At 32.6% G+C, this 22,171-nt stretch overlaps 1 protein-coding gene across 1 annotated transcript in view; it reads left to right on the top strand.

The window, feature by feature from the left end:
• The first annotated feature begins 2,232 nt into the window (after window positions 1-2,232).
• Window positions 2,233-22,171, top strand: part of dtn (transmembrane protein 132C dtn) — a 54,826-nt gene continuing 34,887 nt past the window's right edge. The window contains exon 1 of the mRNA XM_090105987.1: window positions 2,233-2,647. Coding sequence (XP_089962113.1) covers window positions 2,617-2,647 — 31 coding nt within the window. The 5' untranslated portion in view covers window positions 2,233-2,616. The remainder of the gene's footprint in view (window positions 2,648-22,171) is intronic.

Genomic DNA, 22,171 nt, shown 5'->3' with positions numbered 1-22,171 from the left:
GAAACCTTTTTTCTTAATTTGCTCTTATTATCGAATCTTCATTCTTCAGGAAATTTTATAAGTCTATTTAATTAAAGTTTGTAAGCCCTTTGATAAAAAAATTAAAGTAAAATTATATACTACAAAATTATTAGAGCGAAGTAGGCTGTAGGTACGTAGATACCTATTGTTGAGTTTATTGTATTCATAACGTATTATATGTAGATACATAATTATTATACTAACCAAGTAGGTTTATTATAGGTAGGTACAATGTTCCGCGCTTACTCCAATACCGATGTTAAAATCTTGCTTTCTTTAAATTTTCTTAAAAATTTATATTATTAAATTATATTGTTAAGTTAATATTATGGGAGAACGTAGGTTTATCTTTTGCAAAAATATGAAACGGGAACTGCAGTATCTCTGGAGAGTGGAGACTGCGAATTAAGCTCCGAGCGAAAAGCTAGTTATATTAACATTGTTACTGAGACGAAGTTATTGTTATACTTTTACCTAGGTACTTGTTAATTTGTTTAAAGATTAAGTAACTGGATGTACATGGGGATAGTTTATTAAATTATAAAGAAAAGTGAAAATTATTTCAAGAGTTTAAAAAAAATGAATAAGGGACCACTTAATGGTCCCTTATTCATTTTTGTTCTACAAGCTCATAATACACCTGCATAAGTACGTAGAAAAAATAAACGCCAAACGCCTTAGGTATATACGAACAAATTCTATACGCAAAAGGGTTCGAAATTAGACGAGCGTGTAAAATAAAATTGATATTCCAATTTATCCTATTTGTTGACTGTTCCGATAGACCAAACTTCTTGAGATGACCAAAACATCATGAGATACCTAAACGACGGTTTTTAAGTACCTATTATTTTTTTATTGCCTCCGAAAAGTTATTTTTCAATTTTCATAAAAATTAAATGAGGTAATTTTTTTACAAAATAAAAGCGTGAAAAAGATGCGTCATTGATTTCTAATGTATGGAGTTATTACCGAAAAAAAGAAGAGATAGTAGATAACTATAGGAGCCACGGCCTTGGCGCTGGGGCAGTGCCTTTGTGGCTCAGACGGGAATCCAGGTCTGCCGACCGTAAATAGTGTTCAATGACGTCGGTAATAGCATAGGCTCCAGTCCAACTAGGTCTCCGCTTGAAATATGTTCAAGCACATATGACTATCCATCTAGCTATCCCCGACATTATCTGAGTTTAATTTGTATTGTAATCTGTAATAGTCTTGGAGCTGAAATCATCTACCTCGTTAAATGGACTATCTAACAGTGAAATAGTTTTCAAAACGGACTCGTGGTTCCTGATAATATTAGCGCGTTCAAGCAAACCAACCGACAAACAAACTCTCCAACTTTGCTCCACAAAGCACCCAAACCGCAAGACCTATTTTGATGGAACTCCCACAAATGGATAGTTTAAAGTATTAGTTTAAAAACGTACGTGCAAAAAATACCTTATCGATAAGTATGTATATTTATTAATTTTTATTTAATATTTTTTAAAAGTATTCTATTATAAGTGATATATTGATTTTTAAAAGCAAGCTAGAGTCGTAATGAATTTAGCTCAAATAAAGTCAATTAGGACCGTATCTATTGATACATATATACAAAAGCAAAATATAATTTAAATTTTTTTTTCTGTAACCATTTAAACGATGCGATGTAACAAATCCAAATGATCAACATACCAAATTGCAGAAAAAAAACTATGTAGAGACAAATAGGAGAGAAATAAATTAAATCCTAACAAAATTAAATTTAAATGTCTCGACATTCCTGTAAAACTTTGTAAGTTGTAACTGTCCAGAGAGACAAAAAGCTTAAATTCCTAAAAATCTTAGAGCTTTAAAGTACATGGAACTTATCTGACAATGAGGGCGTTGTGTAACAAGGAGTACTTATGTTACATAAACGTTTGGTAATAAAAACTTTTACGATGTAAAAGGTTTAAGTTCATTTAATTTAATAAAATAGCTGAAAATCGAGGCCTTCCCAAGGAAATTTTGAATGAACATACAATAGGTAGAGCTATAAACTACACGTGGCCTATCTCTCTTGAAGGAAGAAATTGAGGGATTTTTCAAAGGAGAATTCGTAGTGCCTAGTTAAGGATGTTCGATGTGGGAAGGAGGCGTCGTCGGTCAATACTAGGTGGTGCGGTGCGGGCGCGGTGCGCAGGCGTATCCCCCGGCCCCCGCAGTTGCCGGCCCACTCGGCCAACTCGCGAGTCAGCCGTCGTGCGCTGCGATCGCGCTCGACTGAGCTCTCCTAGTCATTCTCGAGCCATGTGAATGTTTTCATCACAGAAGAGACCTGTCAACTTTTGTTTCCATCGTTTGGAACAATGAATAATTCCCTGGATAATTAGACTTTATCTGAGCGTCTGCTCCTAGACCTCGAAAGACAGCTTTCGCCGGGTGTCTAGTTTTTCTCAAGCTTGTGGCCGTTGACACTGCAGCGTGCGGGTCCCGCAGTGCGCGAGTGTGTGGTTGATTGGCAAACGAAAAGTCGTCAGCTGAGGCGCGTAAACATTATAGAGTTTTAATTGACGAGACGATGGCTACAGTTCCAGCGTAAGTCCCGAGACTTTCAAAACTGAAATCATGTGGGGACTATTTCTACTATTTATCACAGGTAAGTCATGTTATGCTGCTTTTTTCTGTGTTTGTTTTTATTATTTATCCGAATAGAAAAAAGAAATAAAGGTAATGTGTACAATAAAATAAAATATATACCTATATCGGGAAGGTACCTTCTTACTTCTTGTCACTTATGTTTGATCGCTTATTCTTAATTGTTTAAATTATTATCTAAACTTCTCATTGAAAGTACTTCCCACGCTGTTGTGCTTTTTTAAGTAGAAAAATAAAGTACTTAATACATGGATTCAGACCGCGGAATGCAAAAAGTTCGCGAACTAACTTTAATGGAACTCTACTACTATTAAATTTAATTCCCATGAAGACGACTGACTCATCATAAATTGGTTTCGCGTCGTTTGTTTTTTTTATGTTGCAAAAAGGCTTAAAGTTGATTACTCCCATACGAAGTTAATGCTTGTCATTTTAAAATGAATTGCCTCCATTATTTCTGGAAGTGGCATTTGTCATTTCACGCTAAAGGATTGGGAAAGGTAGCGATTATACATGTACCAATTTATGAGATTCAATTTCGTATTATTTAATTAATAGAAAAGTACTCAGTATTCAGCAAATTGTACCTATTATAAAGACATCGATAACGTATTATTTACTTGGGGTAACTTAATATTATGTGGATGTTATGATTTCTAAAAGGGCCGTTGTGAAAGTAAAAGGAACAAATTAGTAAAAGGATCATTTCTAAGAAAAGAGAACATTTTTTGCTTACCCAAACATAATTTTGGCATTATTAAGAGGACGCAAAATTTTAGGGTTCTCCAGGAATTTTTTATTACGCCTTTTTATGAAGGACAATTGAAAAGATCGGAATGAGTGGATACGGAAATCGATCAGCCGTTGAGCAGCTTTTTTATAAATAAAATATTTTTTATATATTGTGCATGAATTACTTTTATGTGTGAGATACATTCTTTATAATATGTATGTAATTCTTTAAATTTGTTGATTTGTATTCCTTCTTAAATCTGGTCAAGATTTGGGGAAACTGACAGGTGTTCAACGCAGGTACCAACCTAAATTAAAGAAGCTTAGCCCGCTCGGCAACTCTTAACAAAGATTTGTTTAAAAATGGACGAAAAAGATGCCAGATGCGATGAATAAACTTAACTTGAACTTTGTGTAAAAGTTTCATGATTGAACAAAGTAAATTATTATTATTTATGAGTTTAAATAAAACAATTCTTAATAAAATAATACTTTTTAGGTACTTATATTGCAATATTAAAAACATTGTTATTTAAATGATGACCTAAAAAATCATGATAAGAGTAAAATAAGTTATGGATCTCCAGAGAATGTACCCTTTTTCTTCGAACAAGTTAGAAACTAAGAGAAATTGCGTATCGATAGTTTTTTAGGGCGTACCCTTTTTAATTTTCTTAGATGAATTTTTTCTTCGGAACTCAAATACATATAGGTACTACTATTATTTATTCCTATGTAATCCCTTTCAATTTGACTAACTCGCATTCATTGTAGCAATTATTATGATTGCAAAAGGCATTATGCCTTAAGAGCTATTACGCACTGTCGACCAGTCGCCAGCGACTCAGTCTCTCGGCGACCAAAACAGAGAAACTAGGGGCAGGAAACCAAGCCGAGCGACAGTATTCAAAGTACATTCGTGCAGAATCCGGTCCCTACAAGAGTCGCTACGACAGTTGCTTGCAGTGCGAACGCTCCCATTTGAAGCCGTGCTTCTATTGGTCGCCGGCGACCGCCAGTCGCCTGTGCGTCGCCACAACGCGGCGAGTCGCCGAGTCGCCTGGACGACTGACGACTAAGTGCGCAAGCCCCTATTTAAACTATAGTAAGTCACAGTCGCCGGCGACTGAGTCGCCAGCGACTGGTCGACAGTGCGTAATAGCTCTAAAAATCGGAATCTCCTAAAGCTAGTTAATGAGTAAGCAAATGTAAATACATTCAATTTTTAAGTAACTGTTAAAACACTGTTTACTGAATTATAGTCCAATAAAAATGCAATTAGAGCTTTTAATATACTGGAGCGCAATGTAATAGGCGTCCCAACTCTCAAGCTGCAACTAGTTTTTTCTATAAGTTTAAACTCAAAGGCGGATGCTGGGCGCACCTGGCCTTTACAGTTTTTTTGTAGGTACAAAAATGGCTCAGATTTACACTCTTAAATTGTAGGTAGATCGATTTACGGGCTATATGAAAAAAGGTATCATACGGAATTGTTGTAAGATATAATTTTGCAAAAGACAATTCCATCTTAGCTAGTAAATAAATATTAAGTCTAACACGAAATGAGCTTTATTAATTTTCCCTAAAGATTTGGACATATTCGTTGAATGTTAAACTAAACTGTATAAATTGAAGCACATTATACCGTTTCGGTTCGTTAGTCTGGTTAAATGGTAGTTGAACGTACTAATAATGAAACTATTGACTATTGAATGTATGTGAGGACACAGTAATGGTGCTGACTACATTTTGTTTGCTAATTTGAGAATTTGCATTTTGGTTTAGGTAACAACATTAAACGACATAATAATAAATGTAATGTTGAATCGTAACAAACATTGTCGGTATGGCATAAGTATACTAGGTTGTAGAGCTTAAACTGTAGAGTCTGTAAAATCCATATTACTTTCATAGACCAAAAAGATTTTTTTATTGAAATGTTTAGCTTTACTTTGATAAAATTATTTAATGTGCCATATTTATCATACAACATATGGGTAATTACATAAAACAATAAATTTACTTTTGAGCCGAGAGAGTGGAAATTAACAATCGAAGAATATAGAGAAATATTAATAAGATACACAGCATAACTTTTGAGGATAATTAATAATTATAATAAGCACCTTTCGTAAGTTAAGAGAAAGGTATGACACAGAGATATGGATCCCAAGTTAAAAATAAAGGCACAAGTATGGAAACATGCATTTTTGTCATTGTTCTCATAATAATACAATATCTATTTTGGGGTGGTGACAGAGTCTGTTACGGAATGAATGTAGGGAGCCGATAAGTGGTCGGGGCGCCAGCTTTCATCTGGTTTGAAGATATGTGTTTACAATCTTCGCGCATTGGTGTGCGTTTACGCCGCCCGCCGGGTATACATTACTTAATAATAAATACGCTCTACAACGCTTTTTGTTGCAGATAAGTTATTTCGGAATTATAAATATGTATTCATTGATGAGTTCGTTTGAATAATTCTTTGTTATTATAAAGGTTATCGTAATTTCACGGTCATAAAAATATCTTTGGTATAGGTACCTAACTAGTATTGTGTAGAGTCATTTTATTTTTATATAGAGTGAATACAATGTTTATACGATTTTTGTCTAAAAATGAGAATAATAATGATTACCTAGAGAAGAGAAGCATAACATAAAATGCGCAAGATTCTTTTTACTTAATTCGAGAGATATAATAAGTAAATTATTTGCTCCCAATTACTGAAAAATCTGTAACTACTAATGTTGATTTTTTTTACAATATTTCGCAGACATTTGGAACGGAAATTTAAAAACAAATCTTTTTTATAAGCTAGTCACTCCACAGCTCAAATATTTGAGATCGGGGAACACAGAGGCGGCTGCGAATGGTATTTACGATTACAGTGTCCTCCCCGCTCATTCACAGTAGCGGTGACGTCGGCGTCGGGACTTATCTCATAAGATAACCTTTTTATTTATTGCCTCCCTCGTGTATCGATATTCGACAGCGCCAAACGTGTTTCTCGTAATGACAATACGCGACGCTTTTGAGCCCTAAATTAATTAAAACTTATCATCTGTTGACCCTTTTTTTATTATACGACGTGTTATTTTCATTTACGTAAAAATCTGTCTCAAGAATATTCGTCGTAAATTGCTTTTTGCTCTTGTATTTCGAATCTTATTTCGAACAGCACGCGTCTGATAAGATTTCCCAGAAGCAAAGGGATTTAATGAAATTTTCTTATTTTTCGACCAATTGTTCGTTGCTTTAATAATATCAGATGTAACATTATATAATAGGGCAGCGTCTTTTGTATTGTATATATTATTTTGAAATGTTTTTGTAAATACATATTGATAAGTATACTACATTATCATTTTTTTTAACAATTCTCATTTAAACTATCTTTTTGTTGTTGAAATATTTTAATATTGGTCATGTCAAAATACAATAGCAAATTGTTCGTAGTTATTTAAAACAGAAATTCTTAAGTAGATTCTATATAAACAAACAATGAAGTACAAAATTTGCTTCTTTTGTTTTGTTGACCTTGAATGAGGGTTGTACAGCTAGTCTCGGCACGTGCATAAAGTAAAGCGATAATGATAGAGTGGCTAAAGGGGACTCTTAATCAACTGAATAACTAATTGAAGTCAGAACACTTGAATATGGGCAGCGGCCCTTTTGCGGCACCCTATGTGCTTTTGTTGTACTCGTAGCGTAACACAGGAACAGTTGGAATCGTTTTATATGAAAATACATATTATGAGACTCATTTTGTTATTAAAAAATGGCTTATTTAAACTTTTGCGTGGAATTTCACCAGATTTACGATGCCGTGAAATGCCAAGCGTTTACCTCGGGCTAGTTTGAAAACAGTATTTTGTGGTAATCTTGATAAGTGTGTCAACTTGTAGTTGTTTATTAAATTAATTAACAATCTGTCATGTTCAGAGCGACGGAGTGCAGCGTGTGACGTTCGTGAGTCGTGACTTATTGGGTCAGCTTGTACAATTATAAACGTTTGGGTGGGAAAAGTAAATGAACAAAACTATTAAATTGTCGGCATTTGGTAGATTTGACTGAAAACATGAACAATTGCGTCATCCTGGACAGAGAATCTTAAAAAAGAAGGCTCGGGTACTGTACAGCATGTGTTCACAACCTAGGTAGTTAGGTACTTGCTCGAAAAATTTAACGGCAAATCGTGACAAACTCAATCCAAATCGTGAGAGTGAATTTTCTATCCACTGTTATATTTGTTACTAAATTAATTATACAAATTTTTATAGCCTCGATCTCAGAGCAAATATTACCTAATAAAGATGGGTGCCGGAATGGGCGTCTCATAAATATAAGCCGTTATTTGTGCGGTTTAAAAATGTAATATGTTGTACGTAATTGGGTCAAAGAGACGGCCAAAGAAGGTCGAGGAGGATGAGAAGAGGGTGTACGTACTGTGCGTAGAAATGTTTTTATTCTATCCGACGCGACATTATTACAACACTACATTCCCACTGAAAATTTTATGGTAATGCGACTCACAATCACGACCTCGTTGGCAACAGATCCTGGTATTTGGATATTTCATTCATTCCATGTATACTTACATAAAGAAAGCACACATGTCGTTACGTAATGGTGTTGAAATAAATAGCTTTTCACATAGCGCGCTCTTTGAAGTGGAATAGTAAACGACAAATTTCGAATTGCTATTAAAGCACTATGTATGTTTAATGGTATGGGGTCGTACGGACGATAATAAAATTTGATTACATTTGATCATAAATCTTTTTTTTCTCATTATCTCAGTCAGTAACGCCGGGCCGTCGCAGGCGCGGGAGACAGGGCCCAAATCCCCATGTTTTGACATACATACCCGTCGTATTTATGACACACAGCCCGCTTGTAGCGATCTGACACGAGATTTATGAAGTCACCATGTGTGCTTAGAAGATTGGATTGCTTTTACGCAATAGGAATTATGTTTTGTTATTATATTTCAACGTCGCCTACATTGTCCATAAAATTGGATGTGATATTGAAGGTGCTTAAACAGTTTTTGGTGTAAATTATAATTTATTAAAGTTCACTGAGAGTAGTTATTAATTTAAATACTTCATTATTTTTATGAATACAACCAATCATTACGATGTGATAGTTAAAGTTCAGCACGTTTGCATCAGCAATTTATATTTAAAAGTTCAATTATCTACTGACCGCAATCATTCAATAGTATGTGTAAGAGCAGAATTGTATAATGACTAATAGCCACTAATTGAATGTTTTAAATTAAAAACAATTATGGTCGAGGAAATAACTCGTTAAATATAAATCGCCCTTATTTGCTATCTCTACTAACAAAGCCGTGTTAAAGCTGTATTTAAACATGGAACAAATAACAATTGCCACAGGAAAAGGGGAACTATATGGTCCTAAACTTATAATCATAATTTATCAAATTTTATGTGAATATAGGTAACGGGATTTAAAATGCATAATTCATAATTGTTATTTATTCAACATAGTGCTATGAAATATTTATCCGCAAAATTAAAAAAAATATTGAAAATTTCCATAACCTAATGCATGATTTTTTGTTATTTGTATAAGTACCTACCTACATTTCGTATCTAGTGGTTTGTTCTTGTAAAAATGTCATGCAGAATTATTTCTCACGTATTAACTTTTTGAACATATGGATCCACTTGTTACCAAGCTGCATTTATTTGCTCTCATATATTTAGATAAAAAATATTGCACAACAATTTGACTTACGCAGAGTAGGTTGAGCCATGAGTAAGCTCTATTCTCTGCCAATCCTTATTGTGGAATGGATCCATTAGGGTAACATTCTGCAGACTCATGTAAAACATTTGGGTCGCTACAATTCAAAATTGTCGTTCAAATATAAGAGTAAAAAATGTTTGCCTACTTTCATCAAAAAGTCAAGAAGGTTTTATTAACCATCTCATTAAATAAATGAAAATACCTAGCTTGCGACTAGAAAAAATATTAAAGTATGAAAGATGGGAATACATTTTTGATATACTTATATGCTTCTTAATTGGGATAATGTTGGATACATTAATTAATTAATATCAACTTTGCATAACTTAATTTGCGAGTTATATAGGTTACGTATACCAACATTTGATATTTAAAAACTACTCTTTGTAAGAAATCTACTAATTAAAACTGGAAGGGTTCGCTGCATCATCCACTGTGACGATATAATATTTTATTTATTCCATAGAAAGTAACCTAAGAATAAGAGAAATCAATTACCATAACATTAACTTCGTGACCCGCACAGGTTTATCTCGATAATCACACCCTCATCTCACATCCTGTACTCCAGTGAAATTAATGATTTTCTAAACATGATTTATTTTCATTAACTGTTATATTTGTGTACAGATAAGGCTCACAAATATATTACGTTAGTTCCGGTGTAGGGCGAGCGGTCGGCGCGTCGATACATGGAAAGCATTTTAAGCAATTCCAATGATATCGCTTCTTCCATTGTTCCATTTATTTTGAGCGCGACCTATCGATCGCCTCACATAAAGGAATGACTTCATAAGATTCAATACCTAATACGGATTATGTCACAAAAGAGGAGTATAATGCATAAGCTCCTTTCAATGATTAATACTGGCCGTTATTAGTTTTATCGTTCGCATCGATGTCTTTTTTCATAATATAGGTACTTTAGAAATTTTAAAAGTTAATTATGCATATTATGTTGATTGATCAGTATGATTACTTATTTAAAAAAAGATTTGTTTACATTGCTAATAAATGTAGATAAACTACATTTTTTTCAGATGTGGATTACCTTTTTTGCGCGTAAAACTTGCTAAATAGGTATATATACCGAAATAGATTCATATTTTAATCTCGTACTAACCTACATACCAAAATTACGCTTTCGTTGGGGTTGTATCAGGAAAGATTAAGCCGGGATGGGTTGCATGAACGTGAGATTAACTTAAATTAGAACATGTTTAATCTAAACGGTAGTCCACATTCCAATCTAAAATGCAAATTGTCATAATATACATTTTTTTATTCATGAGTGGTCATTGGGTTGCGCATAACTGCTTTAATACGATTAATCGGGCCTGTTTTGTAATGCTAAGCCATTGGCTTGATAGTTGATACCTATTAGTGTTCATAATATATGGAAGTAGGTATACAACTTGCGGCATGAAGCCACATAATGTGGGTAACTCGGTAGCAACTTGATACAAATCTCAAACATTGCTCTGAGCTCACTTAACATTCTTACGGTTTTCAAGTTTTCTATGAATGGACTCAATTTGTTTGCTAATGTCGTATTTAACTTTAAAATTGTACTTTTTATAATAGTAATGTATAAGTATAGCATTGAGTCGAATTTGTTCTCAATTAGATTTATTTGCTTTTAGCGCAACTTTCCCTGTCCTCTACGCGAACTTTTTACCATAAATCGCAAAGATTTGTTCAATACATAATTTATCGATGTTCCTTTCAATGAGGAGTTACGAGTTATCTTTTATCGATACTTTATATCGGGCTTAGCTGTTAGAAATCTGAGTAGAAATACGGGCGCCGGGTTTCTCGAAGAGGGGATTATCCAGACATATGAGGGGTCATACAATAAAACACATTCCCTTCATTCTTAAAACTTTGCAACTTTATCGTTCTCCGAAAAAGCTGAGTAAAATTTGCTATTTACTTTACGTTTGCAATAACGATGTGATTACTTTTTATACATAACATAATTAATAATAGAAAATGTAAAAATTCAAAATGACGGAGAATAACACGCTTGGTGGATAAATATTACATATATAGAGATTTAACATAATAAATCTATCATTCAATATATTTTTACGCGTAAAAATGTGCACGAATGAATATTCACTAAAATATTTAAATTTGTGGATAAAATATTATTGATATCGATTCGTCTCATTCAGAAAAAAGTACTCAATAAATACCGTAAAAATATTTACTACAATTGAACCTTTGGAACCCTTGAACGTTAAATGGCTCTTGGCGGAGGGCGGGCATCTGTGTCCTCTTAAGGGGATAGTTTGTAGGGACTAGGGAGAGCTCTACTAACCCCTCTATTTAGTTTATTTAGTTACTGAATGCCGAGGTCATTGCGAATTTGTTTTATTCTAATCGTAATAGAACATCTATGGGCTAGTTAGAACGTAAACATTGTATGTATGTTCAGGTGCCTACTGATTAATAAGCTTTTGATAAAATTTATAATTTGTGTTTTTATTAGATTTCTTGGTATATTTTGAAAGTATACATTTATTATTGTAGATATTTTATAAATATTCGATTATTTAAATTTTAGGGTAACGCTTCGAATTCTTCGAACTAAAATATTATGTTTACATTTATTAAAATGTTTCATACCAAATCACTGGAAATTGTTGAAATACCAAACTTTACGCATTAATTGTTTCATATAAAGAGTATTTCACGTTCATTTACTATAATAATATGGTTTGCAATCCTGTAAGCATGGATAGTGCAGTCCATTAAATTATTGACGTGATAACAATAGTTGCAAATATTTAAGCTGCAGTGGTTATCAGACAACACTGTCATTTTATGCACCGCATAAATACACACCAACTGTATTTACGATAATGTAATTATATGTAGTAATTAATGCAATTTCACGCGTTATTATAAAGAGATGCAATTTTAGATAAGTATAAATACAGTTTAAAATCGTATTCTAATTTGCATGTCGATTAAAAGTTTCAAGGGATACCTATATTTGATTACTTCATTATAGCAAGCAATTTGATAATTTTAAATTATTGCAATCTCATGTTTTTAACTTTGGTATGTTCTCAACTAAACTAATATACTCTTCAAACTTAGCTCAATTAAAGCAACAGTATCTTTAGTGACAACACGGTGTATAGCCCACATAACTTTTGGCTTTGTTTTCAGACCATAAAACCGTATTATCCCCTTTATAACCAATTATATAAGCCTTTTAGGAGGCCTGGCTCTCATTTTGTAATTCTGTAATAATCCCGGCTCAAGCAGTAATCGTTGTCGCTCGATTTTATTAGCCTATGCCATTTGTTAAGCTGCACTTAAGAGCATTTTAATTAGTGAAATGGACACTGCTAGAACTACGGAGTCTATAGACATTGTAGAAGTTTACTCTTCCTACTTTAATTAAATGAAATGATATAGTTTAAGTTGTATTTTCTAACTGCTTTAGGAGAGTGCAAAATATTAGCTTTGAAAGTGGAGCTTTTTGTCTTTCTAGTCGGTTATTTAAATTTTTCTTCAATGCTTTCTACAACATTTGTAATTAGGAGATATTAAAAAAAAATATATTACACATAAAGTAATACAAATTAGAGTAGAACACAGTTGAATTCCAGGAACAATAATGAACACATGCAGCTCATCTTAGAGATGAAACTGTGAAATCTTACATCATTCAAACGGTCACATGTCTAAACAACAAAACATTGAGCTTCGCAAAGTCGGCGTTATTGCATTACTGGATGCAATTTTGAGTCCATTAATCTTTGCCGACCTGTTTCGTTGTTGTGCCGTTTCAAAGCTAACGTGCATTAATACCTTTCCTATTTCCGCAAAACGAAATAGAATATTTTCTTTGCAAAATAAGAAATATATTTTACTTGAAGCGGGATGAACGTGCTTTTTAAGAAGCTTTTTTTTCAATCGGTTTTACGTACTCAAGAGTGAATTTATGTTTATATTTGGTAAGAGCAACGAAAATATACAATTGTGTGGCAGTAGATAACTACTATGTATATTAAAAATATCAAAAGATGTTGACAGGTATTTATAACTGATTCATGATATTTCAAGAACACCAATTCTCTCATATAAGCTCAATATAAATCGTTCTTCACAATAATAATATTAACTAGTGAAGTACCTATTTCATAAAAGTGAAAGGGTACACTTAAACTGTTTAAATATTTGTTTAAACAACATCACTCCATAATCAAGATCAATGCATCTTATAAAAATAATCACGGCGATGGATCTATAAACATTGGTCGACAGATCAATTTAAAAAATCTTTAGATATACACTTTGAAGTGTCTGTTGCAGGGTTTAACGAAAGCCGATAAAGAGAGCTATTCGGAAGATTTATAACCAGCCAAAGTTAACGACATTCGCCATTTGGGACACGCACCGTTTGTAACTTGCTTCAGTCGAAAAATTTACTTTAAAACTTCCAAGAACAGCTTTGTTTAAGTGCATTCTAGTACGTGACGACAGAATAGAATTCTGTCTTAGGGAGAATTTCGACTATTAGCTAGCAAATGTATTGGTACACGAGTGTTCAGTTAAATAAGAGTTGCTTTCGTAAAAGCTTACTCAACCGCTTTTAATTTACTGAATCGAGTCACAAAGATTTCATCTGCAAGAATGCTAGCCGAGGTTCCAATAGTGATGATCGTGCATATGCATTAAATAGTTTCTTTTGTTAAACGTTCCACACTAAAGCCGCTATATTAAGTTTAATCTTTTATTTCCTACGCCAAACCATAACCAATCGAAATGATTCAATCGAAAATAGTTTCCTAATATTAAGAGCTTGAAATGTTATATGCATAGTTTATGAGTTAATTTCATTATTTTATAAATTGTTACTAATCTTAACCCTTAACTAGTAAGTCATAAACGGTCTGATAAATTCCAGTAAATACGTAAAAACTGAGAAGATAATCTTTTGATCTAATGTTTTAATAGGCTTTGCGTTTGACCCTTGCGAAGAATGTACTAGCGCATATATTATGCAAAATATATATAAGTAATGCATAATTTACATATACTTTGCATATCCCTCTTCCTCTTACTGTATAAATTTAGATTTCAGGTAATTATGCGGGTATAAAACCAATAAAAAATCCAATACATAGACTCTCTTCTTTAAAATTATAATATGAGTGCCTACACAAAGTTATTCCTTTGGTTTTGCGTCATGTATTGTGTATTTCTAGTTTCTACGGATTCGAATGTCAAACGATTATAAAAAATTCATCGATTCAAAAAACATATATTTCACTGTAGGGACGTAAGAAGTAATATTTTTTATTGTTCGAACACCAACGCTTGAACATAGTGGTTTCTCTTTTGTTACGAGTTCTTTTGGTCAAACATAAAGCAACATGTAAATTCACCATAATATAATACTATGTATATCAAATGTAAGGTCATAACACAAAATTATATTGATTTAATTTTAATAAAAAAAAAACAACATTAGAAATTTCCACGCGTTAAATGTCTGTCTTTATTTGCAGATAAGTCCGTAAATAGTCCGTCTGTACTCTGTATGTAGTTTGGATCCCTTTCGGCTTTCGCAAAAAAAGGGAAAGGCAGGTTTTCCCTCAAACGGTATCACGATGCGCCCCCTTTGTTTCGTCTAACGTAATTATGGAGCTTAATTACACGACCACAACGGTGTAGATAACGATCACGATAAGTCAGCGATACGTGTGGATAATAATAAACGAAGGCGTCTGAGGAACGTTGCACTTTGTTCCCGCTGAAAATCACGGTGAATAAAAGTGAAGTCACTATCTGTAGGTACACATGTCGAGGACTTTAAAGAAAACACCTAAAGAGAAACTCGTTTTCGTAAAGAAGTGGTAATGCACAATGCGGTGCCGCGCCGTCTACTGTCTAGCCATTCACATTTCAGTGACGCCGGCGAGACGTGTCATGTAGAGGGGTAATGAAAAAGTTACGATTTGGTCTCATATAACTGTAACTATAGTGAGTTTTACATCCTGTTAAAATGTTGCCGAACATTCAGTCTATTTTAAATTGAAGACGCGACATGCGTAAACAAACCTTTCCTTAAATATACACAATATAATGTTGGACAATAAATTTTAATGGCAGGTCAATAAAGGTAGGTGTTTTATTGCCATTCTTCAATAAAACAGAGCTATTTCCCGTGAAGACGATTAGACTTTATGTCCTCAGATGATGCAAGAATGATTCATTACAAAAATATAATTGTATACGTACGGAAATTGTTTATATATAAATTCGAATTTGTATGCATGGGATTTATGTGGAAATAAATTCTCTTAATTACTTAACTTTATACAAACGGGTTCAATGTAATTAAAAGATTGCATCTAAATCGTGGACTGTCAACAAAACGCTCGCTACAAAATGGCAAAGCTTTAAGATTAAAGAACTATACTTTCTTTGTGGAAGAAAATCAATTATTTATAAAATAACAAGAGTTTACAAAACTATACTTTTGTAGAGGGAATATGTTTTGCGATTTTAAAATGTTATTCGTATTTTGCATTCTGTTGTTACTTTGATCACATCTCCAAAATTCGATGATCGTCAATTTGTAGAGATTTGTAGAGCTAATGTGATAAAAATAAACAAATATATAATTTCTCCATTGCGTCTTAAATATGTATTATAATATGTCATTTATTTCGGAAAGTAGATATCTACAAGTATTGTACTTGTATAAATTCAAACACAAGACAATACGAGCACAACTTCTCTTCAATTTAAATACAGTCAACGTACTACGTCTTAATTTAGGTAATACCAAAAGCTCTTAAGAATTTCAGATGCTACTTCGTAGCGAGTTGTCGAGTCTTGCAAACTCTGAAAATTCGGCATAAGGCTTACTTGCTCTACAAACTTTGTTTTGTACATAAATTTCCTTGAACTATTTGTATCCATCGTGTATGCTTAATCATAATATTCAACGAATGTTTAAGTTAAATTAGTATTTGAATTACTTTTAGTTTCTACAAAAAGATAGCAGCAATAAACTACGTAGACTATTAATTAATTATATACTCGTATTTGTACGAATCACGAATGTTACAAACGTGATTGGGTTTGTCGATTAGTGTTCAATCAGACGGAACTGATTTTAGCTTAGGAGGTCGAATTTGGGATATAGAACACCTCTTTTACGTAGTAATTAGCTCGTATCTGGATTTAACTCAATCAATAGGTATTCTACTAAACGAACCAGATTTCTATTACCCGGTTTTATTGATCAGTATATTTATCATTTCTTTTTCTGAAAGAGTATATATTATGTTGCACACCGCACAACCAAAGTAGATTATATATTGAAAAAAAAAAACAACATATTAATATGTAAATACAAAATTGAATAAAACTTTTCTAGATAAAACATAGGTATGTATTGGTTGTCTTTAAAAAAATAATGAATAAACTTTTAACAATGCAATGCCACAGTATTGTAATGGGCTTAGCACTGATTCCATATTGTTGTTACAGGTATTCATCAGAAAATAAATATTCATACAAAGGTTTTCATTGAGCTCATAACATAGGTAAGCCTTTCCGCTTCTGTCTAAAATATGGGGCGCCCACATCGAGATAATGGGCGCCCATTATTTAATAAAAGTAGTTGTATGAAAAGGAGTAGTAGTTTGTATAAAACGTAATTTTTAAACATTGGAATGTCACAACAAAGACACCGTGTTGTATGATATATTGTTTTCTAGATAGAAGATATGTATTTTATGAAACATTCTTTGCTAATAAAAGACTACAATCTCACTGAAGTTGCATATTTCATAGTTATTGTTGTTCTTGTTTCTACGTTACTAATAACTGAGATGTAACGTGCTCTATTTTCAATATTTTTAAGTTTGTTTTATTTTAAAACTCTCAATTATTAATCTGTCTTGTCAATTATTAATTATTAGTAAAATTCTTTTACTTAGAAATAAAGATGGAATATATTTCCCTTCTGATCAAAATATATACTGCATATACATAATATATATATATATATATATATATATTTTTTTTCTTTTCCCTTTTACTTTTTCAGCCACCCGCGTTCCATTAATTATATGTATTATATATCTATCCTCTACCTTAGGTGGCCTGGAAGAAATCGCTTTTAAGCGATAAGGTCACCTTTTGTACTTCGCATCCAAACAGATATATATTATACTGTACATTGTAATATTAAATGGTGTGGTACAATAAATGATTAAATAAATAAATAAATAAATATACTGCCTCTTTATCAATTAGTCTATACTCTCTACTAATTTAGCATTATTTGCAAAAAAATGTCCACTGTCATTAAGGGCTATTAAGAACTCATAACGTAATAAGCTACCATCAGTGTAGGAAATAATGGTATAATTGAGTCTTCGCAATGGCAGAGAGCTCAGGTAACCTTTATGTGGAGCTAATGAAACGGGACCTTTGAATTATACGACGAAAGCTCCGCAAATTACCGTTATGGATTGTTCAGAATCCTCGGTTTTCCCATTTCTGCAAGCAGAGTTTGTTTATCTAACCAATGTAATCCTATTGAACTTTTGAAAATAAAGAAACGGATTACCTCGATGATCTAATCTAACGATATGAGTTACTGAAAAGGCTTGTATATTTGCGAATTACATTTGCTAACGATTTGTTCGGTTTGTTCAGAAGCTTTTAGAACATTTTCATCAATAAAGTAATCTATCAATACAATTTGCGTCAGCATTGTCTGATTGAATACAGATTGTAATTCGGTGCATTCATCGTTTTAGGTGCATTGGCCGCGTCGTCGTTTTAATTAAATTGACTCGTGTCCACCGCGACTCGCTGACCCGCAGCGAGCGCCCGGTGGAATACGACACAAAACCATTTCATTCCACTCTCGTTATGATGTTACAGCCGTTTATACTCTGTGGCCAATATGTTATTATTCCGTTAATTGGTAGCATTACTCTTTAACACAAATAATGAAGTTGATTTAAAATTGCGACCAAACATTTTTACACTATTTTATAAAATTCGTTAGCTCAAACCAACGCTAAAATATAAGGAAATTGAATTGTCAACCCACTACTCCTACTTTATGTTGTGGAACGTGGAAAATTGGGTTACAAAAATTATATTATACTTACTCGACCCGCTCCGTATCTTTGTACAAAGTAAATATTGTTGTTGGATAAACTAGTAAAGAATACTTCGAACGTACAATATTTGTTGTGGAGGATAATATTTTGCAAACTATTAGAAGGTTTCTAGTCTGGTGTTCTTGTCTAGGTTGTTCTTGTTAGTGCTAAGTTCTGAAGGTTTATAAGAAAACAAGAATTATATTGACTCATAAGAATCGTATGCAAAAAACATTAGGTACTTACTTAAAAAATAATACGGAGGTTACTTATTCTAATTTAATTTACTTTTTCAAACATGATTTTTACGATTTCTATTAGGTATCTACTCGTATAATAATAATACAATTCAATATTTTAAAGAACACATTAAACAATTAAAATTAATCTACTCTGTTCTAAAGGTTTTATGTTAATTCAAATTTCATACTAAAATTATGCAAGATACTAAATTACCGTTATATCTTTGACGAAACGCCGTCGAAGTTTCATTAACAACTTCCTCTTCCTCATTACTTAACATCAGAATTAACGCGGGATACGTGTAGGAGGAACTTTTAGTTGTCAACATAATATCTCAACTCCCAGAGCGAACAGCTTTTGTACAAAAAGCAGATGTACTCACGACTAAAGGCGCCCATACGACCGACCAGGGTCAACGGTCGGTTGCGCTTACGTATGGGAACTGAAGATAAATATTTGAATTTCAACACTTAATACATACATACACATATGCTTAGCAAATTGATTATGAAGTGTTCGGGTAAGCAAGTGGTGTTTATGTTGAGGATTCTGGGTCGAGTTAGTGCTCTAATGCGTGTGCGCATGTGGAGATTTATGGGGAATGCTGGTAAAATATTGCACCAGGTGCACTGTTATATTTTACCGGGAAAGTTTAACAGGAAGCGTTAAAAATAATAAAGTACTTACATGTTTGCAAAGCGGAAAGCTAAATATAATATGACGATGTATTGATAGATTATAGATTCTCAGATATACATACGACGTTATGTGTATTTTTAGAAGATCAACGATTCAGTGTTTTAGAGCGAAAATAGAGAATAATAATACAGGTATAATAAAATTTAAAATTTTATTAAAAGTTTTGATACTTGTTATCAAATCTCTTGTAAGTTTAGCGGTAACATTTCTTCAATCGTATAAGTATTAAGTACCCATTTATATTCACTTTATTCCGTTTTATCTTTAACAGAGAGATAATGTAAAGCAATCTTAAGTTAAAAAATATTACACTTTGGAGAATTCAGAAAACGTGTTATGTGAGCCTTACAGAATAAAATATAATCTACATAAAAGTTGATTAAGTACCATAATATATTTTTTATTTTACTTGCATCTAATTGCGTTCCTATTACAAGAACAATATGTTCCTTTTTACGAGAATAACAGTAAAAGGCGTAAATTTAATTAGCCAAGAGGGAGCGTGACGCACGGATCCGGAAGAAAAGCAAACAATTCTGTACTTAACTAGATTAAAGCCGGAGTAAAAAGGTAAACGTTCTTTCTATCAATGTGGTCAAATTATAAATGTGTATATAAAACATACACAATACATAAGCAACCTATTATTTGCTTATATTGTCGACAAAGGCTAAATTGCAAACCGATATACATTTTGATGATAATTTTCCGGTCATAAATATTAATATGAAACCCCTGTATAATACTGGACTTACGAACTTCGGTCCTTTGTATTGTATAGAAATTGTTTATTACATTGACATAAGCAACAATAACATTTTGGGGTTTAGATGATGAATGGTTCTATTATTAACGACAATGCGGTATATTTTTTACAATGTTAGTGAGATTTGACAACATTTTAATGGCACATGAAAGTAATAAAATAAGACATTTGTTAATCCCCTTAATGATACCGATAAAATCAAAATGAAGAAATATGTATTAAAATAATACTAAGAGAACGTATACCTAGCTAAACATTTGAGGCTTAATTATAACAGCCGTCATTGTCATGTCTATTCCTCTAAGATGAGCGTCTAATTAATAGTGAATATGTATTTAGAACAATATTTATATTGGTACATATCATGTAGGAGAATGTAACTGGAGAGCAAAGGCACTGGATCTACCCACAAACAAGATACCGCACTGCTTATTCATCGTCACTTAATCATTCGATACAGATTTCACTGTATGCTGTTACTCCTCTCACGAAGGGAATTTATTTGAAATATGACCAGTAAAATAAATTTATAACGTAATACAGCTGTTCTGTTACAACATTTTAGTTGGGATGCAGTTTCAAGTTTTTAATGATTAGACTTGTAACAATTAATAATTTGTAAGAAACAACTTGTGATTCATAAGATTTTTCATACTATGTATTGTTAGAATAAGTTTTGTAAAACAGGAAAAGTATAAGATTTTTCATAATTATAATTATCTTCTAATGATCAAACAATAAATCGTTATCAATAAATAAAAAATAGTGACTTTAAATTAGAATAAAGATTATGTTACACAATTTGAGAGCTTTTTAGTACCTATTTTAAGTGAGGACCGATGATCTCATTAAATTATTTTAACCAGGCATAGAACAAAAGTCTAGCCAAAATAGTTCAAACAATTGATTTCGGTTGCCTAAAGAAACACAATAACAATTAAATCATCTTGCATATTCATTATGTAAATAGCATGCATATTATAATACAGCAACATTTATCTGTATGCGGAATACGATTTGCGTCTATGTAGAATAAGGACTTCCGATTACGTAATTACATTTCATGGAATCGCATCTGACACAAGGACAAGAATGCGAATTATGCTGCTTGCATTAAAAAATATCGAATTCCTGAATAAAACGTAGCTAGAATACAAATAAGTATACTATCAATCGGAAATGTATGTTTAGCATTGAACTTCCCTTCGCATAAAAGTTTTAAAAGGTAAAAGGTAGAATAATGCTTAACACAAAAACTAATCTGAGCTATATTTAATAAAAGAATTAAGTTCTTCGATCCTTTAATCTAAATTTATTTACGTCAATCATTTATTAATAAACATTTAGTATTTACCAACGTAATTGTATTTACAAAGGTTCTAAACTTATCTTTTGAAGTCTACTCAAGATAACATAAATTGGACTAGTTACCTAACTCTAATTAAATTAACTTAACCAAATTTTGAAATTAAAATAAATTATCAAGACCACTATAACAAATTAAATATCATGGGTAATTGGCTTATGCTTATAAATAACAGGATAACGTCTACTCTTTTCACGGCTTCAAAAGAAGATACTCCCATATCCAAACTAGAATTTATATTACGTATTGTGGAAAATTCAAAGTGTATTATGCATTGTTACTATCTCGTACGCTTTAATGGTACTTTATACTCCCAACATTGCAGACGAGCTAGTTATGATAATAGAGGAGGTGCAGGCGTGCATGTCAATGGTGGTGCATGTGAGATTACACCTTAAATGGCTGTTTATCACTACACGAGTTTGAATGCTCCTACTCCCACTTTTACATAATATATTAACTGTTCCATATTGTTATTAATAGAGCATTGTCTTCGAAACAAGAAATAACATGAGCCATGTTGTGACCACTCACGAAGTGGTGTTATTTTTCCTTCTACCCCTAGTTACGGTTTGTAATATAAAAGTTATCGCGTAATCGGCATGCAACGTGTGTCCGCTCACGCGAACTTATGACCTTAACAAAAACTTTACTGCCTTTCACTCCGCAGGGCTTAATTTTCGTATGAAAATACACCCTACAGGACAATAACTACTTCAGCTTGATTACGGCGCTGTTATGCGTGTTTATTTATGTTTTTGTGTTTACTAAAATACAAAATAA

This window comes from Colias eurytheme, chromosome 9 (assembly GCF_061535395.1).
Source record: "Colias eurytheme isolate Ceu_HAF_F1 chromosome 9, ilColEury1 Martin Lab GWU primary, whole genome shotgun sequence".
In the NCBI taxonomy this organism is placed as follows: domain Eukaryota; kingdom Metazoa; phylum Arthropoda; class Insecta; order Lepidoptera; family Pieridae; genus Colias; species Colias eurytheme.
This window is presented reverse-complemented; position numbering and strand designations above follow the sequence as displayed.